Source organism: Anser cygnoides, chromosome 2 (genome assembly GCF_040182565.1).
Source record: "Anser cygnoides isolate HZ-2024a breed goose chromosome 2, Taihu_goose_T2T_genome, whole genome shotgun sequence".
In the NCBI taxonomy this organism is placed as follows: Eukaryota; Metazoa; Chordata; class Aves; order Anseriformes; family Anatidae; genus Anser; species Anser cygnoides.
In genome coordinates this window covers 82128874-82151527 of record NC_089874.1, presented here as the reverse complement: position 1 = coordinate 82151527, position 22654 = coordinate 82128874, and the positions used below count along the sequence as shown (strand labels likewise).

At 42.9% G+C, this 22654-nt stretch overlaps 1 protein-coding gene and 1 long non-coding RNA gene across 4 annotated transcripts in view; one reads left to right on the top strand and one right to left on the bottom strand.

Annotated features, from left to right (window-relative positions):
• Nucleotides 1–1109: 1109 nt before the first annotated feature.
• CDH20 (cadherin 20) overlaps nucleotides 1110–22654 on the bottom strand; it is a 142682-nt gene continuing 121137 nt past the window's right edge. For all 3 annotated transcript variants that reach the window (XM_066992514.1, XM_048076110.2, XM_013187420.3), the window contains 6 exons: nucleotides 18759–19012; nucleotides 14569–14705; nucleotides 11931–12052; nucleotides 9980–10097; nucleotides 3303–3554; nucleotides 1110–2759 (listed from right to left, as the gene is read on the bottom strand). In XM_066992514.1, coding sequence (XP_066848615.1) covers nucleotides 2260–2759; nucleotides 3303–3554; nucleotides 9980–10097; nucleotides 11931–12052; nucleotides 14569–14705; nucleotides 18759–19012 — 1383 coding nt within the window. In that variant the 3' untranslated portion in view covers nucleotides 1110–2259. The remainder of the gene's footprint in view (nucleotides 2760–3302; nucleotides 3555–9979; nucleotides 10098–11930; nucleotides 12053–14568; nucleotides 14706–18758; nucleotides 19013–22654) is intronic.
• Nucleotides 5538–12917, top strand: LOC106039933 (uncharacterized). Its single transcript, XR_010829499.1, has 4 exons — nucleotides 5538–6987; nucleotides 7615–7679; nucleotides 11628–11793; nucleotides 12009–12917. It is a non-coding gene; the product is annotated as an uncharacterized lncRNA (long non-coding RNA).

Sequence of the window (22654 nt, the reverse complement as noted above, 5' to 3'; positions counted from 1 at the left end):
CCTACATTCTGTGATTCCTGTTGAATCAGGGGGGTGAGCAAGCTCTCAGAAGTCTCTCAACACCAGTTTTACATGCTGCACCTCACTTCCTTGATCATGGTGGTTACAGTTCTTTGTCTAGTGTTATAAAATCAACACAATATGTGAGGGTAAGTGCTACAGCATGAGTAAAAGAATCATTATCAGGTATATTTCCTTGCTCTTTCCCCAGAGGTGTAAAGCTCCAGTTCCAGGGGTAAGCAGAACCCACGGCATATTACATTTACAAAAGCAGAGAGTTTCATCATGGTAGGTTGAATAGCCACTTTTTTATTGTTGTTGTTTGATTTGTTTTGTTTTGTTTTCTGGCTGCCTACCTAGCTCTCCAGGGTGTATGACTTTGTATGAGCCCCCGTGGAAACAATGCTGCCGTCTTACATTGGTGCAGCCTAAGATTCGGCAAAGTGGAGGCAGCAGTGTTTTGTGCATCTCCGCAACAGAAACTGAGCACAATATGACTATGGTAACCGGGTGATTATGTCTGCACATGTATTTCCTGGGTAATTTGAGATGGAGAGAGTTCTTAGCTAGAAAGACACATCATTGCAGACTGTCCTGCTTCCAGAAGTCTTTTGCCACATTTCATGGAACTTGTGTTAGTGTAATTTCCCCGTTTCTCCTGTTTACACAGGCAAACAAGATAAGATCCAGGCTCAAAACTTTGGTTGCAGAGTAAAACTGACCATCAATTAATATTGCATGTTATAGTCCATTATATTTCTGAAGGCATGAGCTTCTGTCAGAGCTATGTAACTGGCATCCAAGCGTCTCAATGCCCCAGCTCTAACATTCCAAAAAAATCAGCCAAGACTTTCTTTTGACTCAGATGGATCAGAAATGTAACTACTCTGATGGGCTACACATGAGCCGACTCACTGCTAAGGGCAGCATCCAAGTGAACATCAATAAAAGAAGCAGGCAATCTGCTCAGACCTGCAAACTGAAGTCTTGTCTCCTTGACACAATGCTGATGAGCCATTTCTTCTTGATGCCTGAGGCATGTGACAAGCCACAGATAAGCTTTAACTGCTGTGTGCAAAGTAGTCAATAAATTGCCATCAGACTTTCCCTTCTGTTTAACTTTTATTAAAAGAGGTGCTAAGGTCCCGTACTGTATGCAGTACATCATATTTATTACCAAAATTAACAAATATACAAAACTTATACATGTAATTTTCTTACATCCATTTATTGGTCTATAATACTGCATTTGTTCAAGTAGGTTATCTACAGTATGTAAACATCCCTTGGATTGACCTCACACAGATTAGGAAAGCCCATCTAACCCATGTAGTTACCAAATATAGTTTTATCTTTTTTTACTTTTTTCTTTTTTTTAAATTTATTTGGCTTTCATTGGTAGAATCTAATCTTCACATTTGGCACGTGGAAGAGACATCTACAGTGCAAAAGAGGCAGATTTTCTGGTTTTGTTCTGAGCAGTTTAGCAGTGTAATGGTTTTAAAGAGTCAAGAGGAGAATAAATTTACACAAACTTGATAGGAGATGGATTAGTATTAACGTCAATGACTCATAGATCAGCCATTAAACTAGAGCAGAAATTCAAAGCCTCTTCCCCAGCCCTCTCAGCCAGGTGGAAAAAAAATCTCAGCCTTGTTCTAAAGGTTTAAAGAAAGGACTCTGATAGCAACAGAGAGAGGAGGTTTAGTTTACAAAGAGATCTCTGAGATCCCAGTTTCAATTTTCTGCTCTGTGAATTTTTCTCTCTTGTTAGCAAGCATTTTGTTTTCCTCCTTCTTCTTTATTTCCCCTCCTTTTTGATGGGGGGAAAAATAACCAGTGGAGTTATTTTCTTTTCTGTGCTGATAATTTCTCAGTGAGCTGGAGATTACAATTGGAGTTTACAGGCCTTTGAACCCATATGTATAGAGCTCAGTAAGCTGCCATATATAGGAGAGGGAAAGGGTAGAGAGAAGGAAAGTAATGTCATTATATTCTAGGAGTGGAGCTTTCCAATTTTTCTGTAAAAAAGCAGGAAAAACTTTATTCCTTCTGCTTCTCATTGTTTCAAAACATGACTTAATTTAACTGAGTAAAGCTGATCCAGAGAGACCTTCATTCACACCCTTCTTCCCATTCTCATTCAAGCACCGTATTGCTATTTTAGGAGGCCTCACCCATGTCCATGGAAGCATCTGATGAGAATGGACCTAATCGGACACCGTTTCGCATGGAAACCCCTCTGCAATTCCTTGCCCATTACCACAGAGCCCCGCTGCTGTCCGTGGCACCGTACATCTCGGCCAGCTTTTTGAAGCGTGGCCCCCAGTCCGTCAGGTAGTCGTAGCTCTGGTCTGAGTCTGTTGTCACCGACTGTAGGGAGCTGAGTGACTCTGCCACTGAACCATTCCCTTCAAACATGTATGTCTGGAGGGAGTCGAAGGGAGGAGCCCAGAGGTCCATGTCAGCCTCATACAGCTTGGCGAGCACATAGTTATGGACGTTGTTGTCCATGACGCACGCCTGAGGCACGTATCTGGAGAGGCTCTCTATTTCAGGGAGCATGTCCTGCCTGTTTTTTAACACAAGCTGGGCTTCCCGTGGGTTCCACATGGCGGCGATATCGAAGGCCTCCGTGTCCTCCTCCCCACCGCCTTCATCATCATACCTGACGATGTTCTCATGGATGTTCTCCTCCTCGTCAATGATGTACGGCTGCTTCCGCTGGCGCCGCATGGAGAGGATGAGGAGCACCAGCACTGCAGGAGACAACCAAGACATAGGGCCATCAGTAAGAGGGCAGATCTTGCAGGGGCTTTAATGTGCATTGAATGTGTGTGTGTTGAAGTAATACCTCATGAACCAAGAGCCTGAACAAGGGAACCGAAGTGCTTTTGACACCAGCAGCTAACAGGGGAAATAGAAGGTCTGGACAAGGAAAGGATGAAATACATTTGTGGAGAACAAAGGCAAGATGTCCAGCTTTCAGTACTTCCTTCTGACACACCCCTTCCTAGAAAGCAGGGCCGTACCAGATGGCCTGGCACACTGGGGATCTGCCAGACATACTTCCAGGCCATATTTTTCCCTTATCTCTACACCCCAGAGTCTGAAGCCATTTGTGGCTGACTACATCATCTGTTCCTTGACTTGGCCCTTTATGAATGTGCGTGTCTATGTGTAATTTATATACATACATGCGTGTGTGTGTGTGCATTTGTATCCTTCACCTTTGCTGAATAAGCACCCCCTGGCCCGAACAGAAGAGCTTGTCCCCTCCCAGGAAGCAGCCAAGGCTTTACCTAGCAGGACAAAGATGCAGGCGAGGATTGCAATGAGTGCCCCTCTGCTCAGGCTGACGGGAAGGACGTAGGCCTCAGCGTTGCAGGACATCACCATGCCGTCATCGTCGCAGCTGCACACGTGCACGGTCAGCGTGCCTGTGCTGCTCAGCACGGGGCGGCCGTTGTCGCTGATCAGGATGGGGAGGTAAAAGGTGTTCTGCTCATGCTGTCTGAAGCCAGAGCGCCTCGTCAAAATCCACGCCGTATTGTCTAGGGGCGGACAACAAACGGAGAGGAGAACTTATACACAGAGCAAGTATGTTCAGCAGAAAAGGAAGGTTAAAAAAAAACACTAGGCCCACATCCACTTGCTTTCCCTCCTTTTTTTAATTGTTTTTAATCAGTTTGTCACTAATCAGCATTTTGCCTCTGCATCCCTTATTCCAATATCTTCTCAGGCCATAGCTTGAAACCTCAAGGCATACACACCTTACGAGCTGTTTTTAACCTTTCTGACATAAAGTGCCCAGAGCAAAGTCACAGCCTTCAGATTTAGCTAGAAGAGCTTTCAAAAGGCAGGACAGAAATGAACAGTTGAGGGCAACTTGTTGTCCCTGTTTGTTCTTGCTCAGCAGCTTTTCTAGACATTGCTCTTAAGAGCTGCCAGCATTTTGGGGATACTGGTGTATAACCCTTGCGGACATGTTAAGGTTGTCTTTATGTTTTTTGATACATGGCATGGCCATCTGCTTGAGGCAATAAGAAGACAAAGGAAAAAAGAAACCAGCTTGCTATTCGAAAGAGCAGTGAGTTGAAAATTTTGCAACTAAACATTTTTTCAATGAAATACAAGGAATTTCATTGACACTTTTGCCATTGAAAAAAGTCAGACTATTTTGTTGTCATTGCCAGAATTGCTCTGTTTTGATTGACCATTCTGCTTCATTTAGTGTGGCTACCACCTGTCTTCTATAAGAACTTCAAACAAAATGAATCAAAATGATGCTGTGGAAACAAAAGAGCAAGAGAATGACCAAACTGCAAATTGCTTTTAATTTTCATTTCAAGGGTAATCATGTTTTTTTTTTTTTCTTTAAAAGTCAACATCTCCCAGTGGCTTTTGAATTTCTTTCTATACTCCCTCCCTCAGATTCCTCAAGCTGTGCACCAAGTTTCCTAACTAGAAAGAAATTGGATCCAGGAATTTGTCCTTCTCAAGTCTTATCTCAGAAATACCATGGCAAACCCTTTGGAGGTCTGTGATGATTTTTCCTGTGCTGACTTTCAAGTTTTGTGGCCTCAGAGACTTTTGGAAAGTGCAAGGCTGAATGTCTCCAATGTGATCTGGGCCACCAGGGTATGTAAAGGAAGCTGCAGGAAAACTGGCCCTTTACAAACATGTTTGCAAATCTTGGGCCAGCTAAGATAGATGGGGAACAAAGGTACCTCTTCCTCTTTTGGCAGACCTACAGCCCCTGACCCTGTGCGGTGATGCTGGGGGATTTTGAGGAGTTGAGTCTTGTGCACTTTCTTTTACTACTTAGTTTGTTTCCTGTTCCCTTGGTTCAAAAGTAGCTGCAGTGTGGGCATTCACTTTCAGGTTGTTACTGATGTATGTTTGCTATGCTTGGAAACGCAGGATGCCAACCAGCTGTTCCTGGCTGGATTGGCAAGAAACTTTCTGATCACAAGTAGACTGCGAAAAAGCCCCAAACTCAACAAGTTCCATTTCCTTATTATTTCCCTGTCAATTCACCACCGAAATTTAAATCTGTGGTGATTTTCCTCAGTGCAGAGACTGACTGACTTGCAGGTAAATCAGCTGTATTATCTGCTGTTGTCTGAACATCAGAAATTATCTGATGGCTTTTAGGAGCGCTATCAGCAGTGTTACATACAGCCAGCTATGGAATATATGCGAACTCAAGCTAGGTTCTCTAGACTTCCCTGCTGGATTTTAACTATGCTGCAAGTTCCATATTTCGTGCTGCAAATCTTATGGCATGAGGCAGCAGTGGCCCACATAAGTATTGAGAATCAGGCTCCATGGTTCATCAGATTAGTTTGAATTGTGACATGTTTTTAAAAGCAATCTCAGGATCTTTTATTTCTTACACTTCAATGACATTTCAATCTTTCACTCTGAAAGTGTAAAATACTGAAGAGTGCGTGTGTCTCTTTGTGAATATGTAATGAAATTGTATTGTCTCATTAAATCACGTAATCCCAAGAGCTAGGGCTTTGAGAAGAACCACCAAGTAGCACCAGATGCAGGCTGAAATCCCCAAAGTTGCTTAAAACTGGTAATGAGTCAGCGTTTGCTGATTTCACCACTTTTTAATACACTGTGCAGCTCTGAACATGTGCAGCTGGTATGCACAGACGTAGACAGACACATTTCCACCGATGTGTGCCAAGATGCAGTGGCGATCAGTACCCTGCGCTGCCAAAACTCATGGGCAAGGGGTGTGTGTTCCCCTCCTGCAAGCCTCCCTCCTGGGTCACACACGTGGTTTCTCACCCTCAGGCTGTTTATGTGCCCTCTAGTAAATGCTTCCCAGTATTAAAAACACATCTTTTCATCATGGGGCCTGATTTAGCATGAGAAAAGCAGTCCAAAGGGCAGAAAATGGCAAAGATTCTGGATTTATGATGCGTCAATGGAAATGTCTGAATCAGCTTAACAGGGTTGTAGTTTGGTTGCATTTCTCTTTCCTGGGTGAAAGACTCACTTTCTTTAAACTGGCTTATAATAGAAGTCACAAATTCCATTCAGGTGACAGCAAACTTTCATTTTATGTGAAATTGCTCTTTGTGAAGGAAAAAGACTTCATTATTCTGAGCTGGTCGTACTTTGCCTGTAGAAAAAATCACAGGCAGTGAATATGACTGAAGCTGTGCAAAACCGGTTAGTGAGCGAACTCAAATGTTTTTAAGCATAATTCTCTTTTTTTTTTTTTTCAGGCTGAGAAACAAGTTTCCATAATCAAATATTGAAGGAGATATATGTATGTGTATGTGTGTTATATACATATACATATTCTTGCAGTGATGTGTTGACCGTATCGTCTAGGTCTTAAATATTCTTGGCTATGTAATTCCCTTGGTGATTTTCAGCATAATGTTTCATCCTTTTTGCTTTGTTTTGCTTTGTACTAGGCAGGCATCCAAATCATCCCTAAGGAGTCACTCTACCTGTTACTCCACAACTGCAGTGTGTTGGTGCCAAAGCTTGTTGTGTGACTCATCAAAAGCCAATGTGATTTGATGTGCTGCTGCAGTGCAAAGGACATGCTGGAATGGGATGCAGCACGGTAGAAGCTGGAATACACAATTTTCTTCCAACTTTGATATCTGTTAAGCCCCAGCCATCAGCAAAATAGGGCTTGTGAGGACATGAAAGCCTCATTATATTAAAATAAAGCATGATAAGAATGCACAGTATTTTTGCATCACAGCTTCCAGTTACAGTATCTTTGTCTCGCAGAGGGCTGGATGGTAGCACATAGCTACAGCGCTGAGCAGAGACAATGAAGAGCACAGTGTGGTGGGTCCCCGTGACCCTGAGATCACCTTGAGCATGAAAACCATACTTCTTCCGGGCATGCAAGTTGGTTTGCTTGTGACAGTAAGCCCTGGAGCATCTCCTTCCTGCCGTTTTCTGCCCCAATGGAACTGATTTACCTCCCTGGAGAGGTCATGGGTAAGTAATCACTGTGTAGGTCCAAACACCAAGATCGGAACTAAGCTCTTCTCACAAGAAAGGCTTGTTTCTAATCTCTGCATGAATCTGTACAGTGACAGAGGATGGTTAGCCTAAAAGTTATGTTAATTTTTAAAACTAATTGCAATAATAATGAATGGTTATTGATAATACGACAAAATATTTCAGCAGGGGTGGGAGAAAGAGTACAAGGAAGCAGGTAATGCAGACGTGACTGTTTTCAGAAGGGATCACCTTTTTTTCTGAGGGATTTTCAGGTCATTGCTTTTGTGCTCTGTCATGCCAAAGTGCGAGGTAGACCTCAGAGTCTCCCTGAAGGGTAGGAAGAAGAAGGGTAGGGAAGGAAGAAATAGCTAACAATTTTCCTAGGAAAAATTTAAATGCAGTGGGGAAGACTGCTAGAGGCTTCTATTGACAGTCATGATGGTGGTACGACACTGATGCCTGCACCCATCAAAATGGCTACTACCTTCATTAATTCATGTTACCCAAAAATGGAGGAGAGCAGATAAGGGTCAACAGGAGATCAGCTCAGAGTTTAATCTGGAAATGCGGTAAGCCTATTTTGTGGCTCATCCCATTCTTACAGCAAGTCTCTTTTGCCAGCTGCTTCCCAGCATAATCTTACCTGGAGCTACAAGCAGGACGAAGACGGATCGCTGATGCCCTCGGTCAGTAACCAAAGGGACAGGAGACCCCAGCTCAATTCCCTGCTTGATCACATATGCCCTGTATGTCCTTGAGAAGTCATTCAGGCCCAGATCTTTGCAGATCCTTACATGTCTATTGCCCGCTGATTTTAGTGAACTCAAAGGGAACCAAGCACGTAAGTAGATTAACTTCTCCTTACCCCAGATCCCCGTCTACGAAGTGGAGACAATAGGATTTCTCTGTCTGCCAGAGATATGGGGAGAATGAATAGCCTAAAGTAGTTCTTAGAGACTATAAATGACAAGGGCCAAAGAAATATGCAAAACAGCTCATCAGAATGCAAACCGTGATCTATCTGTTGCTTGGTATAAATCAAGGTTTTAATTGTTGCCAGGAAGGCTGCATGTCTTGCAGTTTTTCTTACCACTGTATGGGATGACCAAGTAATCAGCATGATTGCTAATCTGCATAGTGTCTTCCCACAGCCTGGGAAGTATTGCTGTCTCATGGTTAGATGCACAGGCTGTGAGGAGCAAGGTGGGTTCTGTTCCTTGTCTTGCCACCCTGTGACATGCAATATATCTAAACCCCTGTGAATAAGTCATATAATTTATATACTGCTTAGGGGTCCCTAGATGAAAATAGAAATATAATTTATTGTTACTGAAATGACTACTGCACTCCAAATTGCTGAGGCAGTAAATTAACCCTTAATATGTATAGTCAAATAGTCAGTGATTTGATACTTCACATTTTTATTTCAGATTTGTAACCAACGGTACCCTAAGCTTCTTGTGATATATGTTTCTGGAAAACTGGTATTTTACAGAAAGTGGGAGGCACAGCCATTCAGTCACTGCTGTCACTATAAATTACAGCAAGTATGGCCTTAGACAGAAAAAGTGCATCTGATGCTGGGAATTTTGCGAGTTTCCTTTTTTAGAACAATGCCCTCAGGATGAAATGAGCCTAGTTTGCCAAATGTTTTAGCAGTGGTTGTGTTTTATTTGCTTATTTATTTTGGCAATATATGTTCAAAAATAAAAGAGAGAGAGATACAATGAGAGAGTGAAGGATAAACATGCAAGAAGTGGTGTGGGGAGACTTCAGGGACCCTACAGAAAAAAATGCTTTTGGGATGAAAAATCATTAGTATGCTGTGGAGGAGGGCTCCAGGGCTCTGCAAGCAGCATCTTTTAAGATGTGTTTAGTTAGTGAAGGCAGGGGCTTGTTTATTGGCCTATATGTTGCTCTTTCATATGCCTGCAGAGGCACAGATGGGGGCTTATGGAAATAAGTGTGACAAGTAGGCATGTATACTTATGTGGGAGTAGGATCAGCACTCTGCCTGGAGACTGGTCATGGATGCTGCAGGTGCCTATCTCTCCATTTATAACAGAATTGCTTGCTGATTTGTGGTGCTTTGAATACTAAACTCCTACTGACATCCAGCCCCTTCATACTGACTTTCAGTGCACCAGTTCAATCAAGGCTGTCCTTCTTCCCCACTGAAAGCTGGTGTGGACCAGTATTTGTTGCTTGGCACCGTTGTTTGCCCATGGAGGTCCTGTATCAGCAACAGTGATGTGAAGGCATGCTCACAGCAGGCTTTTCCTGCAGGCTCGAAAGCAACAAAAACTTCCCCAAAAGAAGCAAATTCCACTGGTGTGGATATGCAAATGCCAGTGTTTTGCCATGAGTCCTCCTCACTGGTATTTCAGTTTCTGCTTAACCCATCTCACATTGATGTTTAGCTGTATTCCAAGTCACCCCCCAAGGCTCTGCATCTCCTCCCTACCGCCCTCTCTTTCCTAGGCACTCAATGAGGATGTGCAAAGAGGAAGAAAAAAAGTGCTTGGGGAAAAAGATTGGAACAATACGAGAACCTTCCCTTTCAGTGCCTGGAAGAAAACATGAAGAGTACAAAAAAGAGCAATGTAATTTCCTTCAGATTTGTCACCCTGTTCCAGTTTCTAGCCTACCTTTAAGCATCTCCTTTTGAATGAATGCAATTTCCACTCCAGTAATCTGAGATGCCTGCAGCCTGACCACAAGATCTGAATTTGCACAAAACACTGGCACATTTCCTTGAAGAAGAAAAAGGGGCCTATTGCTATAGAGTATTTATAGAGAAGGAAATATCATATAACCTTCAAGTGTATTAAGTAATATGTCATTTTATCTCTGCCTTTAAGGAGCAGGTGTCACTTGGTATTATTTGAAATGGCAGTCTTATCAAACACTGTAAGTCACAGCCTCTCAAGTCCAACTCAGACGTTAGAAATTAGAGTAGCTAACTGCCCATGTCCACTCTGATTACCTTGATTGTCCCTCAGAGTAAAGTTGGGGTTGTTGGCTGCCTCCGGAGCCAGGCTGTAGTAGAAGTGCTGACCATCCTGTGGGTCATCCCGGTCGATGGCACTCACTGTCTGGATCAGCTACAGAATATGAGAACAAAGCAGAAGCAGGTGAGAAGCAAAATGTATGTAATCTAAACAAGCAAATAAGTTAATATATATATTTATATATGTAAATATAAGCAACTTGGAGCATTTGAATAAAACTTTCTTGCAGAGGTACAGCAGACGAACCAAGAAGAGACTCAAAACCTCACAGGTTTCATTTTATTTTGCTATGATCACGCAAATCACTTTAAAACAAAGGAGGAGATAGTCAGTTTTATTCAAATAACAGGCACTTTTCTCCCTTGTGTCCCTATCTTCTGTTACACATTTTTCTCTTCTTTTGAGGCTCCAGGGTGTTCAGAAAATACACCATGTATTAGGGAGCTTGTAAGAAAGCCCATGCTTATTTTCAGCTTCATTTTGCAGGTAAAAAAAGACTTGAGGTTGATTTTTTATCACTCTCAGTTTTAAATCAATTAAGCTCTTCCCAAGAAGTCAGTGTAAAACAAAGAAAATGCAACTATGCAGATGCTTTGCATGTGCAACAAGTAACACTAAGGAAAGAAACTAAGACAATACAAAATCCAGAAAGAGTTTTGTCACCTCACTTATGGAGGCTTGGTGAAGTAGGTACAACAAATTGAAGCACGGTGAGCTGTAGCTTTGTCTCAGTAAAAATTCTAACATCTTTTCAAACAAAGAACAGGTCTTCACCTGGATTTTTGCATTCCAAGCTATTTTTGGATTCAGGGACAAATGACAGAGACGTAAAGTCTTATTTAGCACATTAGAACCGATTTCAGAACTTTTTGAAATGAGGCAGAAGTCCCATTTAGTGTGCTTTCAAAACAAGGAAAAAGGCTGGGCAATAATTTCTGTTCCCTGTATTATTAAGGGCGTCTTTAAGTTAGTAGAATGAAATTATCCTGTGTAAGATTTTTAGTAGGACAGCTGTCCCAGCAGTGAATAACTATTTTATTCTGCTTCACAACAAGCTGGGAGGAGCTCCACTGAATGAGCAGTGATATTGCTAGTATAATTTTTCTCTTCGTAAATCATCAGTTGTGCATCTGTGCACTTAAACTACGTTTATCAGATGTGAATTTGGAGATACAGGTCCCCACTGTGAACCCTGTGTGGTGAAGCACCAGGTTGCATCCACACAAACTATAAGCAGTAGAAATTGTACCACCATCAGCAAGGGAGAGCTCCTGTCCATGTGTGATACAGGCAGACCTTGATCGAGGGCTTTGATGGGGTTTTAGAAGGGGTAGGAGCAAAGAGGCGTCACAGTTTGCTTGAAGGTACGGGTTTACAGTGTGTGGAGCTGGAAGTCCTGTGTTATCTGTGATTCTCCGTAATCTCCAGTTCACGGCAGAACAGATTCAGTTTGTCACCCCTTTGAAGCTGATGTAGTATATTATGTGCAGCTCCCATAAGTCAGGGTGCTTAAGGCTCTTATAAATAGGGTCTTTTAAAAGTAAGACTTGTCACTCACACACGGGCCGGGCTGACTCTGTGGCATTTCTTATAACACTTGTCCTCTATTTGTTGCTGCTACAGGACACACCGTCTATTTGCCTGCTGGCACCTGCCCAAAGGAAGGCTTTATTTCAGCAGTGAAGTGTATGGTGGAGTGAGTTTGGAAACTACTGAAGGAGAAAAAATGGTGCTCTACTATATGACGCTAATACTGGTGTAATGCGCTTGCCCTTGGAAAGCAGCACAGGTAACTGCTGAAGAGAGCTCAGGTGCACCATTTGGTTAGCTGAGCCCTGTTTTCCATGCCTAGTCTGTTTGTTGTGCTTTCTCCATGCGGGACAACCTTGCCCCCTGCCAGCCCCCATCATTACCAGCATTTCTCACCTGTCCTGCTTTGGCGTTTTCGCAAACAAAAGATTCGTAGAACCTTGCAAACTCTGGCGCGTTGTCGTTCACGTCCAGGACTTTCACCGTCACAGAGACACTGCCCACCTGCGAGGGATTGTCTGGAAGGAGGAGGGAGAACATAAAGAAAGGCAACGTGTGGCAAGGGAAAAAAAAAGATGTCTCCCTACTCTGCTGAAGAGGTAAAGCAGTGTGTTTTGCTACTGATTTGTGTTAAATTAATTTTTTCTATGAGGAACTGAGTTTGCTTGCAGGTTATGTGACTCAGAGTGAAGTTGCAAATGCTGCTTTATCTATCCTGGCTTTCCATCTGGTCACATCATTTTCAAACAAATTCCTTTGGATGCAAAAGGACCTTCAACCTGGTCCAGTCTAATGGGACTATTTCTATAACAAAAGTTTTAGACAATGCCCCCCAGTTACAGCTTTGACTGGGAAATACTGTTTTTTGAGCCTTGGTACTGGTGGCATGAGTTATGTTGAGGCTATTTTTAGGGGATAGTCTTGTTATTTAGAGCTTGTTGGAAATGGTAATTCTGCATTTCATTTTTGCTCAGAACTTATATTCCCGAACATAAAAATATTGTGTCAAGTTTTTGATACTTTGTACAGGGGGTTAAAATGCAATAACACATGAAATTGTACAGAAAAGCTTTCAATGAAGCTTAAAATCACAATGAAAATTTTACATTCTGCATGACATCATTTGTGATATTTCTGTCCCACTGGTTCATTAGCTCTCTTGCCCAGTACATCCAGACATCATTTCACATATCTTCACAGTTTCCAAACTCAGTAGCCAAAGAATATGTTTTTTTTACTGTTTTTTTTTTTCCCAGAACAACTTTTCCCCTTATTAAAAGATAAAAGGAAACTCTAAGAAGAGATTTAAAAAAAAATGAAAAAAATAAATTCACGATTAGGAGATAAGGAGCAAAAATCCAGAAAATTCTTAAAAGTTAAGCTTGTCTTAGCTATCCAGCCTCATGCATTTATTTCCAAATATATCTCACTTTACAGCATGAAATGATGTGTTCGTATAAACAATAGAGAATTTTCTTACACTCCGGAATTTTCTTAAAAGTTCAATGTACTGAATCCATAATGTGTGTCACATTTTATCGAGATAATATTCTTAAACTATATTGTTTCGCCCTGATTTATAATTTAGTCCTTCAGCTTCCCACATATCCATACATATCTTACTAACACACCTGTCACTGTGGCGTATGAATGTCTGCATTCACACTCAGTAATATTCATCTAACTTCTGAAACTAGAAGCTTTATTCAGGAGCCCACAGCTATGGCATTTTCAGAACTATTTACTAAATTAAAATATTGCGCTGTACATGTACAGAGCAAAACTGACAGAGGATGGGCAGAGGATGAGTCAAAGGCAGACATGCCTTCATATTGCTCTCACCCTGGAGTGCTGCTACAGGGCTGCTTCTACAGACTCGTGCGTGTAAGTGGGCCTACATGGAATTGCAATGACCGTTGGTGGCTGAAAATAAAACTAGCATTGAAACAGATGGGGTGAGATCCTGTCACGTCACCAGCCCCTCTCACTACTAAAAAGGTGACAGGAAGGCTTTGCATGCTGGAACAGCCTACAAATATGTGGCAGATTCACCCTGACTCTTGAAAAATATTCCTCCTGCTAACTTCAAATTGGTTGACTGTGTTTTGGGCCAGCTACTTAATTTTTTTCCCCTCTCAGACTGACCCATATCTCTCATACAGCCTGGATGTGTAGAAAGTGCTCTCAGACATGAGGAACAGCTCAGCTATTGGCAGCAAACTTCTAAAAATCTGCTGCCCCTCAGCAAATGAACTGAAATCCTGAGCAAAAGCTATGTGGAACAAAGAGATTTCAGGTGAAGATTGGATGAATGTTTTATTTTATTTGCTCATATATCCTTAGCTCCTTTATGAAACTCAGCAAAATTTTTTGTAGTGTCACTACATAATGATCAGCATCTCCTTGTTCTCATAGCCTTGGTAAATACCTGGCACCGATGAATCCTGAGCTGAGTTTTAGCTCACTGTGAAAGCTGAAAATCTAATAAGATTCAGTTGCTCGGGGGTTTTCGTACAAGAGGATCACAAAGCACCCTCCCCAAATCATTATGCAGAGAGCAGATGGTGATGCCACTCACTCGCTACTGGCCCAGAGCAGATTTCCACCAGCAACCTAGCAGTGAAAGCATCGTTGCTGCCTGCCAGTCCCTGCACCACACAATCCTCCCAGGTAGGACTGGCAGCTGCACAGCCTTTGCAGCTTCTGCTTTTTCTGCCTAGTCCTTCTGGAGAAACAGAGCTCTTGCAGAAACATATTTCACAAAGAGTTTTAAATAAATCCCTAGAATACTAATGACAAGAAAAAGCAGCACTCTGCATTTAATTGCCAGCCTCTACTCTTCCCACCGCTCTGTGAAAAGGAGCGTAAAAAATAAATAAAATGCAGCATTTGCTTGTTGATGTCAGAAGAGTAATTCAGTTAATACGGCTTCCCACTCAATACATAAGAACATCTGAATTGCTGAATTCAGGTCTCTCAGTCTGCTTTGTCTCTTATATCTCTTTAATCTATGTACAGTCTGCATTCTCCTTACTCAGCTCCATGGCCAGCACTGTGATGTTGTGCCAAGAAACATCCTCCCGATCTAGAGGTCTCGCAGTCATCAGTGCTCCTGATGTAATGTCGACATAAAAGAACCGCCCCGGATCGCTGCTCCTGTCAATTGAGTATCTGCAAGAGTACAGATTGAAAATATTGTGCAACTCTTGTTAAAACTGGATGTTATGTACACCAAAGTACCCCAGCAAAGGGAATACCGTCACATATAGCAGATCCACATTCTTCCACAACCTAGCTGTGTGCTCCATTGACTTATCTAGGTACAGTGAGATGCACGAAAAACTTGTAGTTCACACGTCTAATGGAATTTAACAGCGAGCACTGCTGGGATGGAGCTGGAAGACAGGGAGATTTAATGCAAGCAGCCTCAAAGCAAGGAACAGCTCAGCACAGGAACATCTGCTTTACAGAGAAAACGTGTCAACGAGGAGTGCAAGTTCTTTTTCTAAGCTAAGTAATTATACCCTTTCCTTGGGCACAATTCAGACTGTATGAAAATGACTTTACACCAGCTCCTTCTCTGGGCACTCAGGCTGATGAGGAGGAACCGTTCCTTTCCTTGTGCTTTTGCATTCCCTCTTCCTTCAGGAGAATGAACTCCACCTGCATCCTGAGCCATCCTACTGACTGAGCCATGGCCGTGCCAGGGGGATGGTTTCTGTCTTTCTCCTATCAAGCAAGAAAAATGGGTCCCTCTGTGAGGTTGGTTCATCATAATTACTGAGCCTGCCTGGCCAGAAAACTTTGTCAGGCAGCTGACTGACAGCTGTCACTGCTGCTCTCAGTCAGAGGGACACCGTGCCCTGTGCCAGGGCTGCCTGCAGGGCAGTGGTGAAGGGGGGGTCCCTGAGAGGGGACGCCTGCTGGCTTTGCCCCTGACTTTTCCCAGAGGAGAGAAGATCTTGCATGCAACCTGAGCACCTAAACTCTGCCTCCCAGCTGCACAGCTGGGCTCGCTGCTGCTGCTGCTGCTGCCCCTCGTAAGTGCCCCCATGCAGGAGGCAGCCTTTACCTCTTGCTGGAAGAGCCGCAGACTAGGCTGCAGTACTGTACAGAACCCTGCAACGATGGGGGTGGCTGGGGGTGAGTTGGGCAGCCCGAGTTTGAAAGCCCAGCTCTCAGGGCTCCTCCTTGCTTCTGCCCTGAGCCCCTTCCACAAACTAAGCCAGGGCTGATGCAGTTGGTACGTTGGTATCTTCCTGTTTTTCCTGCCTAATCTCTAACAGGTTTCTGGTTTCACTGGTAATGGCCAGCAGAAATGAGTTGCACTTGCCCTGTACGTGCCACATTTGCCATTCAGCTCCATGGATGTATTCCTTGTGTTTGATATGTCATAAATACTCTCAGGTTTTATATCAATCTGCAAGTTGCACAAATCATGTTCCGTCAGCTTTTCTTTTAGCAGATGGCAGGACTGGTGGCAAATACATTTTTGCAGGGTGTGTAAAATTCTCAGTACCCTTCAAATGTTCTTAACAGCAGTTTGTACAAGTCGCCTTCCCAGCTAATTATGTTAGCATGGTAAGAGATCCTCTGGCAAAAACCACCCATGCGCTTATGCAAATGCCACAGCCTAGAACAGAGCCCAGACTTATTCTCTCTCCTTTTTTGTTGTTGTTCTTTCTTCGAAGTTGATGGGAATTGAAAGCATTAGTCATAACAGATGCTGAATAGGGCTTGTTGTTCTGAATTTTCTCCTTTCAGCATAAGCACATTCACTGGAACGAGCATGCCAGCCCATTCTTTATATAGGGACATATTAAATTGGGATATGAAGTACTGTTAGGCTACGCTGTTGTGAAACAAACAGCATTCTTTTCCACTTTTTTCAGAAAAATGAAAGAGGGTGGAAAGGCAGGTTTGCTTCCCTTCCCCTCCCAATCCTTTGCATTTCAAATAAAGAGATTTCTGAGGCACTGGATTTATTTAGGAAATAAGTATGAATGTTGCTATATTTTGCTATAATAATTATTCTTGTATGGAGGCTATAAAAAGAATTTCTCTCTGACAGTTTAAGGCCAACGAGTATCTGAAATTTAATATGGCCTTGTGATTAGTGGTGCAGTATTAATCACCAGTGTCAAGAGGCACAGGTGGAGTCTTTGTCTGGGTTCTCCACACACCTTCTCCTGTTAATAAGACCTGCTCCTTCACAATTGTTTCCACTTTACTCTTCAGGTAATCTTCCCAAATCACTTGAAAACAATCATAATGTAGAGGACTGAAGAGTTGCCCTGCGTTTGATGAGCCCTCCTGAATTGCCACCTGACTTTTCCATAATTGAGAAGATGGCCCAGACCCCATCCAAAGGAGGGGTCAGATGTCAGTTTAAATTTCAGATGGATTCCATCTTGTGTAACAAAATGTGTTATCTGGTATTTTGTTCTTCTTATCTTGCTTTGCCCTGTGCAAAGTGAATGCACAGCAAGCCCAAAAAGTTGCCAGACAGATACTGCGCAGAGTTCTTTTGTATGGGAGATAACATTAGAGGTAAAAACAAGTACTTAACATCTGCATTTTAGTTAGCATTACAAATGGTATTCGAAGAGCATTTCCTTTTTTTTTTTTCCCTCCTCCTTTTCCTTTATCCCAGTCATTTTATATGTATAACGTGTGGAGGAGGAAGGAGGGAAGAAAGGAAGGAAAGTGGGATGGGAGGAAGATGGGAAGGAAAGAAGGTGGCAAGGAACAGAGTTACAGAGAAATCTCTGAAATTTGTAACTTTTTTTTTTTTTTTAATATATCTTTGGTAATGCATTCCGTGCTTTCCAGAGTACTGTTTCATCAAGGGAAGTCACTGGAAAGCTCTGAAGAAAACTAAGAAAAAATCTCATTAATATAACAATGAACACTTCTACCCTCTGATAACACCACAGAATTATTTTTATACTATTTTGAGCAGACTTGCACAAATCTGTTTGTGCTGCAGTATTTGGATAAAGCTAGACAGTAATCAGCAAAATAAGATGCGGGCAGTAAAAAAGTTTAAGGTAATGAAATCGTGATGCACACAGTATGATGCTTTAGTTTTATTGAAGAATTTGAGACGTCATGAGAAGTAAGATAACTTCATAATGTAGGTAGAAAAGGCAGGTATATTAAAACAGCAGAGATGAAAAAATTAATAAGAGCAGTAACACAGAAAGAAATAATCATTAAGAAAAACAGGCTTTGTGCCTGGTTAGATCTCCCAGCTGAAGCCCACAGAGTTGCTCATACAGATTTCACTTCCTTCGAAAACTCCAAATGCTCACTGTTTTGGCTCTCTCTGGTATTTCCCAGTGGTTGTTCTGAACGCAGAGAACTCAGAAGCTGGACCGACACCAGTTAAGGCACACAGCAGCTCAGCACCCAAAGCTTTTCTCAGATGAGAGGTGCAGCTGACCTGCTGGGAATATTAACTCGCAGACACCTGGAGCTTCTGCAGGTTATGAAAATCAGTATGTGAGCTGGCCTTGGAGAAAACCGGTCTTCCCTGATAAACTGTGCTGATTCGGCCACCACTATGGAAAAGAGCACCGCAATTGCACAAGTCTGCCCCTACAGCTCCTTGCTGAGTTGCAGCTGTGCAGCTTCCATGGCTATAAATACACCTTTTACCTTTCTTAACTCCTTATGGGGTTATCTAGCTCTACAGAACTGACCAGACACTATATAATTCAGTGGCTCATGCGTATTTATCAGCATGCATTCAAACTACTCCAAATGTAGCTGTGCATTTCAGCTGTTCACAAAGACAGGTTGCACACAGCAATGGCTTTGAAACAGAAGGGGGAGAGAGAAGAAGCAAGCTCATTACCTTCCCCTCAGTACTACAGCAGATTCTCAGCAGTGCTGTCAGGTTTTGTGTTCAGGTTGTGCCGGCAAAGGTCTGGGCTTTGTTTTTCGTGTACCCTGTCAGGGCCTGTCTGACCAGTTCATTGCAATGCTAGGTGCAGATGTCCTCCAGACCACAGACAACAGAAAGGTGAGCTCCTGCTTTGCTTCGCCAATTGCAACAAGGCCCCTCAATGCATGAGAACTGGTTTGATTAAACCTACTGATGACTACAACAGGTTGGAAAAAAGAGTCCCTCCCACCTGTCCTGTCTCAGCCCTGTCACCAGTTCATCAACTGGATGTACCAGGGAACGCTCCTGGGGGGACACACAAAGAGAGGACAGACCTGATGGAGTTGTTGGTCACGTCTGGGTCCTTGGCAGAAATGATCTGTATGGTGGTTCCAATCTCCACGTCCTCAGGCACCTCCACAAAGTAAAAGCTGGGCTCGAACACAGGAGGCTCATCCACATCCTCCACGCTGATGTGAACCGTGGTGGTGTCTCGGAAAGGACCCAGGTTCAGGAATCGCATTTCCAGGTGGGGGTTGGCACCCTCTACTTTCAACGTGTAGCTTTTCTTGCTCTCAAAGCTTAGAGGCTAAGGAGAGAAAAATTAAATCTAGTATTAGGCACACTGGCCATGTGATTTAGGCCATATCTTTGTAATTTTCAGAAGTAAAAGATGCCCTCTAATATAAGATGATTCTTCCTTTTTAAAATAAATCTTAACCATGATTTTTAATTATCAGGGTAACAAAGATAAATATTTGCAGATAGAGACAAAGCACCAAATGACAGTTGTATTGGCAGTGGCACTGCCTGCATCTTTTTCTTTCATTTTTAATTTGACAGTTGAACTGAAAAAGTCAGGAGAAATATATTTGCAGCTGTGTTTAAAATATGTATTCTTTCATTCTTCTTGGTGAAATGAAGACAAAAGTGGCCGCACCACCCCCGCATTGCGATTCACAGTTTCACTCCTCTCTGGGGTTAAAACAAACAAACAAACAAAAAACAGGCAGAAACAGGTATATTGGGAGCACCTGAACAGAAGGCAAAGCTAGGAAGAGCCAGTTCCTCAGAAACAGGTCCTGGTGGCACTGATAGGGACACTTGCATATGATGTGGAGGTCCCAGTTAGGTTCCCCTTTTCTCCCTGATGAGATCTGAGTCTCATCTGCAGAGAGCCCTGGCTGCCAAGCTCCTAAATGGCTCTGGTGACTGTAGGGGACAGGGCCAGCCTCTCTTGCAGGATCCTGCTCCCGTTCGCATCAGTAATCCATCCTTCCTAGAGGTGTTTTTTTTTTTTTTTTTTTTTACTTCCTCAGTAAATGTCCTAAGCACAAGTTCCCACTCTAGGTGTGCTGAGTGCTAGAATTTGAATCTCCTCCCTGCTTAGAGAATAGTTTAATTTCAAAGCATTATGAGCTACCCCTGGCTTCTTCCTGGTGAAGCTCTTTCACTTTTCATTAAATACTCAAGTATTATTTGAAACAGGGAGCCGGAATGGCTCTTGTTCTTACTGAGATAATGGATAAAGAGAGATGAGCTTCCTCTGCTACTATTTTCATGAATTTGATTTCCTTTCTAGATAAAACTACTTATTTGGGGAACATGGATATAGAAATTATTGATGCCAACACTGAAGTTTTTAATAAATAAATCTTTCATTTTCCTCCTTTCTCCTTTTCACAGATCCCTGAAGAAAATGGAGCCTCTCCAAAACCTGCTCAGACCTAAATGGAGATCTTCATATTTCACATGCATTTTACCAGTCCTAATGAGAAATGACTAAAAGCATCTGACAACCAGAATGGCAGCATGGAAGGGTCAGCCCAAAGCATACAAAAATTTTTCACCAGATTACGTACACCTTACAGAGGACACAGTCGTACTTTCCAGGCTGCAGTTAGAAGTTACGAGCAAGCCCACTGTGGTTAAATGGTCACAACCCTTTGCTTCGACACTCCGTGAGTTTTAATGCTGGAAGCCAGCACAACTGGATCCCCTTAACCAGCACAGCTCTTGAGCAAGAAAAGCTTTGTATCAGGAAAGAAATTGCCCAATTCTCAGGTTTGTCCAGTGGGAAATTACATTAATTTTTGTTACATGGGTGGCTTTCAAAATACGTGCCTGTATTTGGACGCAGGGATTTGAGTGCTGTGTGGAACTACCACACACCCTCAGCTCCCTCAGACTCCAGTCAGACCATGGTTGCTCCCATCCAACACCTTTGCTTTTTCCTGTTCAGCTCTTTTGTTTTGAAGACCAACCACCAAAGTGGGGCAAAGAAGTGGGCACAAAAATGGAGGAGAGGGAGGATGCCAAAGGAATTGGAAGACAAAAGCACGAAGACCATTATTGAAGTAGCGAAGTCCTCCTTGGCCAGTCCCAACCCATCTCTTTTCTGCCCTGCACAATACTGCAGCTGGGCAATTCTGCAGCCACGAGACGTGCATTAGTTTAACAACATCAGTACAAGTTTCACATGCTCAGACATGGCAAGATTATATATTACAGGCCTCAAAACACCTCCTGAATTCAGTGAAGGCTTCACTTCTTCACTGCTGCAACAGCTTCTTTCTTCCGAAGTGGAAACACTGCAGTGTCATTTTATTGATTTCACAGTAAAATTACAAGTGCCAAGGTCCTGCAAATGAATGTCTGACCAAAGGCTGCAGTTCTGGCAATCACAAAGGTAAAACTGTCTCGGCATATAGTACATGAGTACTGGAGTGGGAACTGCTTTTCTTGTGCTGGGGCAGATGAAGACCCTGTATTACTGGAGATGCTGTGCAGCCATACAATACATGCTGTGCAACCTGTGGCCGCAGGCACAAGCAGAGGATCTAAAACTTACTCCTGGTGCCCTCTGTTCCACCTGGTAAATCAGTGACTACTGCAGGCATAGCACCTGTCAGCAAGGGTTTAACTAGATCCACAAATATATTACCCATTACTACAGAGTCATTATGGTCTACCAATTGCATATTTAAGCATTGTTAAAATAGCAATAAAATATATTCAGATGATCAAGCAATAGTTATTGTCCATCTGGTGGAGAGCACGCAATGCAAAGCTTCCTAAACATATACTAAGAAAGAGGCCATTATATCTCCTGATTTCTCATGTGAAGAAAAGTGTGCGAGAAACATTGCACGTATACTAAAAAGCTGAGTTGTATAAAGAGCAGTTAAATCACAGAAACACTTAAAGCTATAAAATTCAGCTACATTAGGAAAAGACTTAATTGCCTGGAGTGCTCTAGTTAGAAAGAAATGAAAAATCAAACATGTGCTAGGCCACCACACTTCTGATGCTCCTGGGCTCAGACCAGCTCAGTTTGCTTTGGGCTCCTTCACTGTCAACTGCGGCTTAAACTTCTGAACCTGTCATGTGCCAGTGCCTCAACACAGCCACCCCCTCATCAGATTTGTCTTCTGTGGGTGCGTTCAAACCTTTCCCCAACGATGCTCCCATGGGGAGAGCAAGCAGGTCGTCTCCTGTGAAGGTCACAGCTGAGAGGAGAGGCACCTCACAGAAACATCTCCCTGCCCTCATCCACCGTTCCCCAGTGCTGAGACAGGCACCAAGGGATTCACAGGTGGGATTTAGCACTGTGAGAAAGCAGTTCACTGGGCAGTGGATGGCAAGGAGGGCAGCATGGGGCTCTGTCCTGGGCACTGGGGTTTGTGCTGGCAGGACAACCCACCTCTGCTCCGCAGCAGCATGAAAGTGAAGGCAGGGAGAAGGGAGAGGCTGTCGCTGCGGTGAGTAGCAGCCTCATGGATGGGGAGCTTTACAGGCACTGCAGCTCCTCAAGAGGTGCTTAGCGTTGTGTGGGACTAGTTAGCTGAGGTAAGTGCACTTAAACAAGCGGTGGTCTTCTCTGTAACTGTGAATTCCAACTTTTTGATGTCCAGGATAAAAGCAGGATTAACGTTAGTTATTTCTTTTGGGAAATCCGTCTAGAAAAATGAAAGGGAAAGTTTCTTTCAAAGAAGATTTCTTTCTGGCTTTAGAAATTCTCTCTCTACACTCACTGTGATATCCTTTTCTAACAATACCAATTGCACTTTTTATTTATTTATTTATTTTACTTGTTGAGTGGATCCAAAGGACAGCTTTTCCAATGTTTGGCTATGGATAACCATAATGTTACAGACAGCTGCAGGTATATATAGTATTTTACAAACATTTATGTACAGTAGATGGATTGAGCAGTGTGATGCCAGTACAT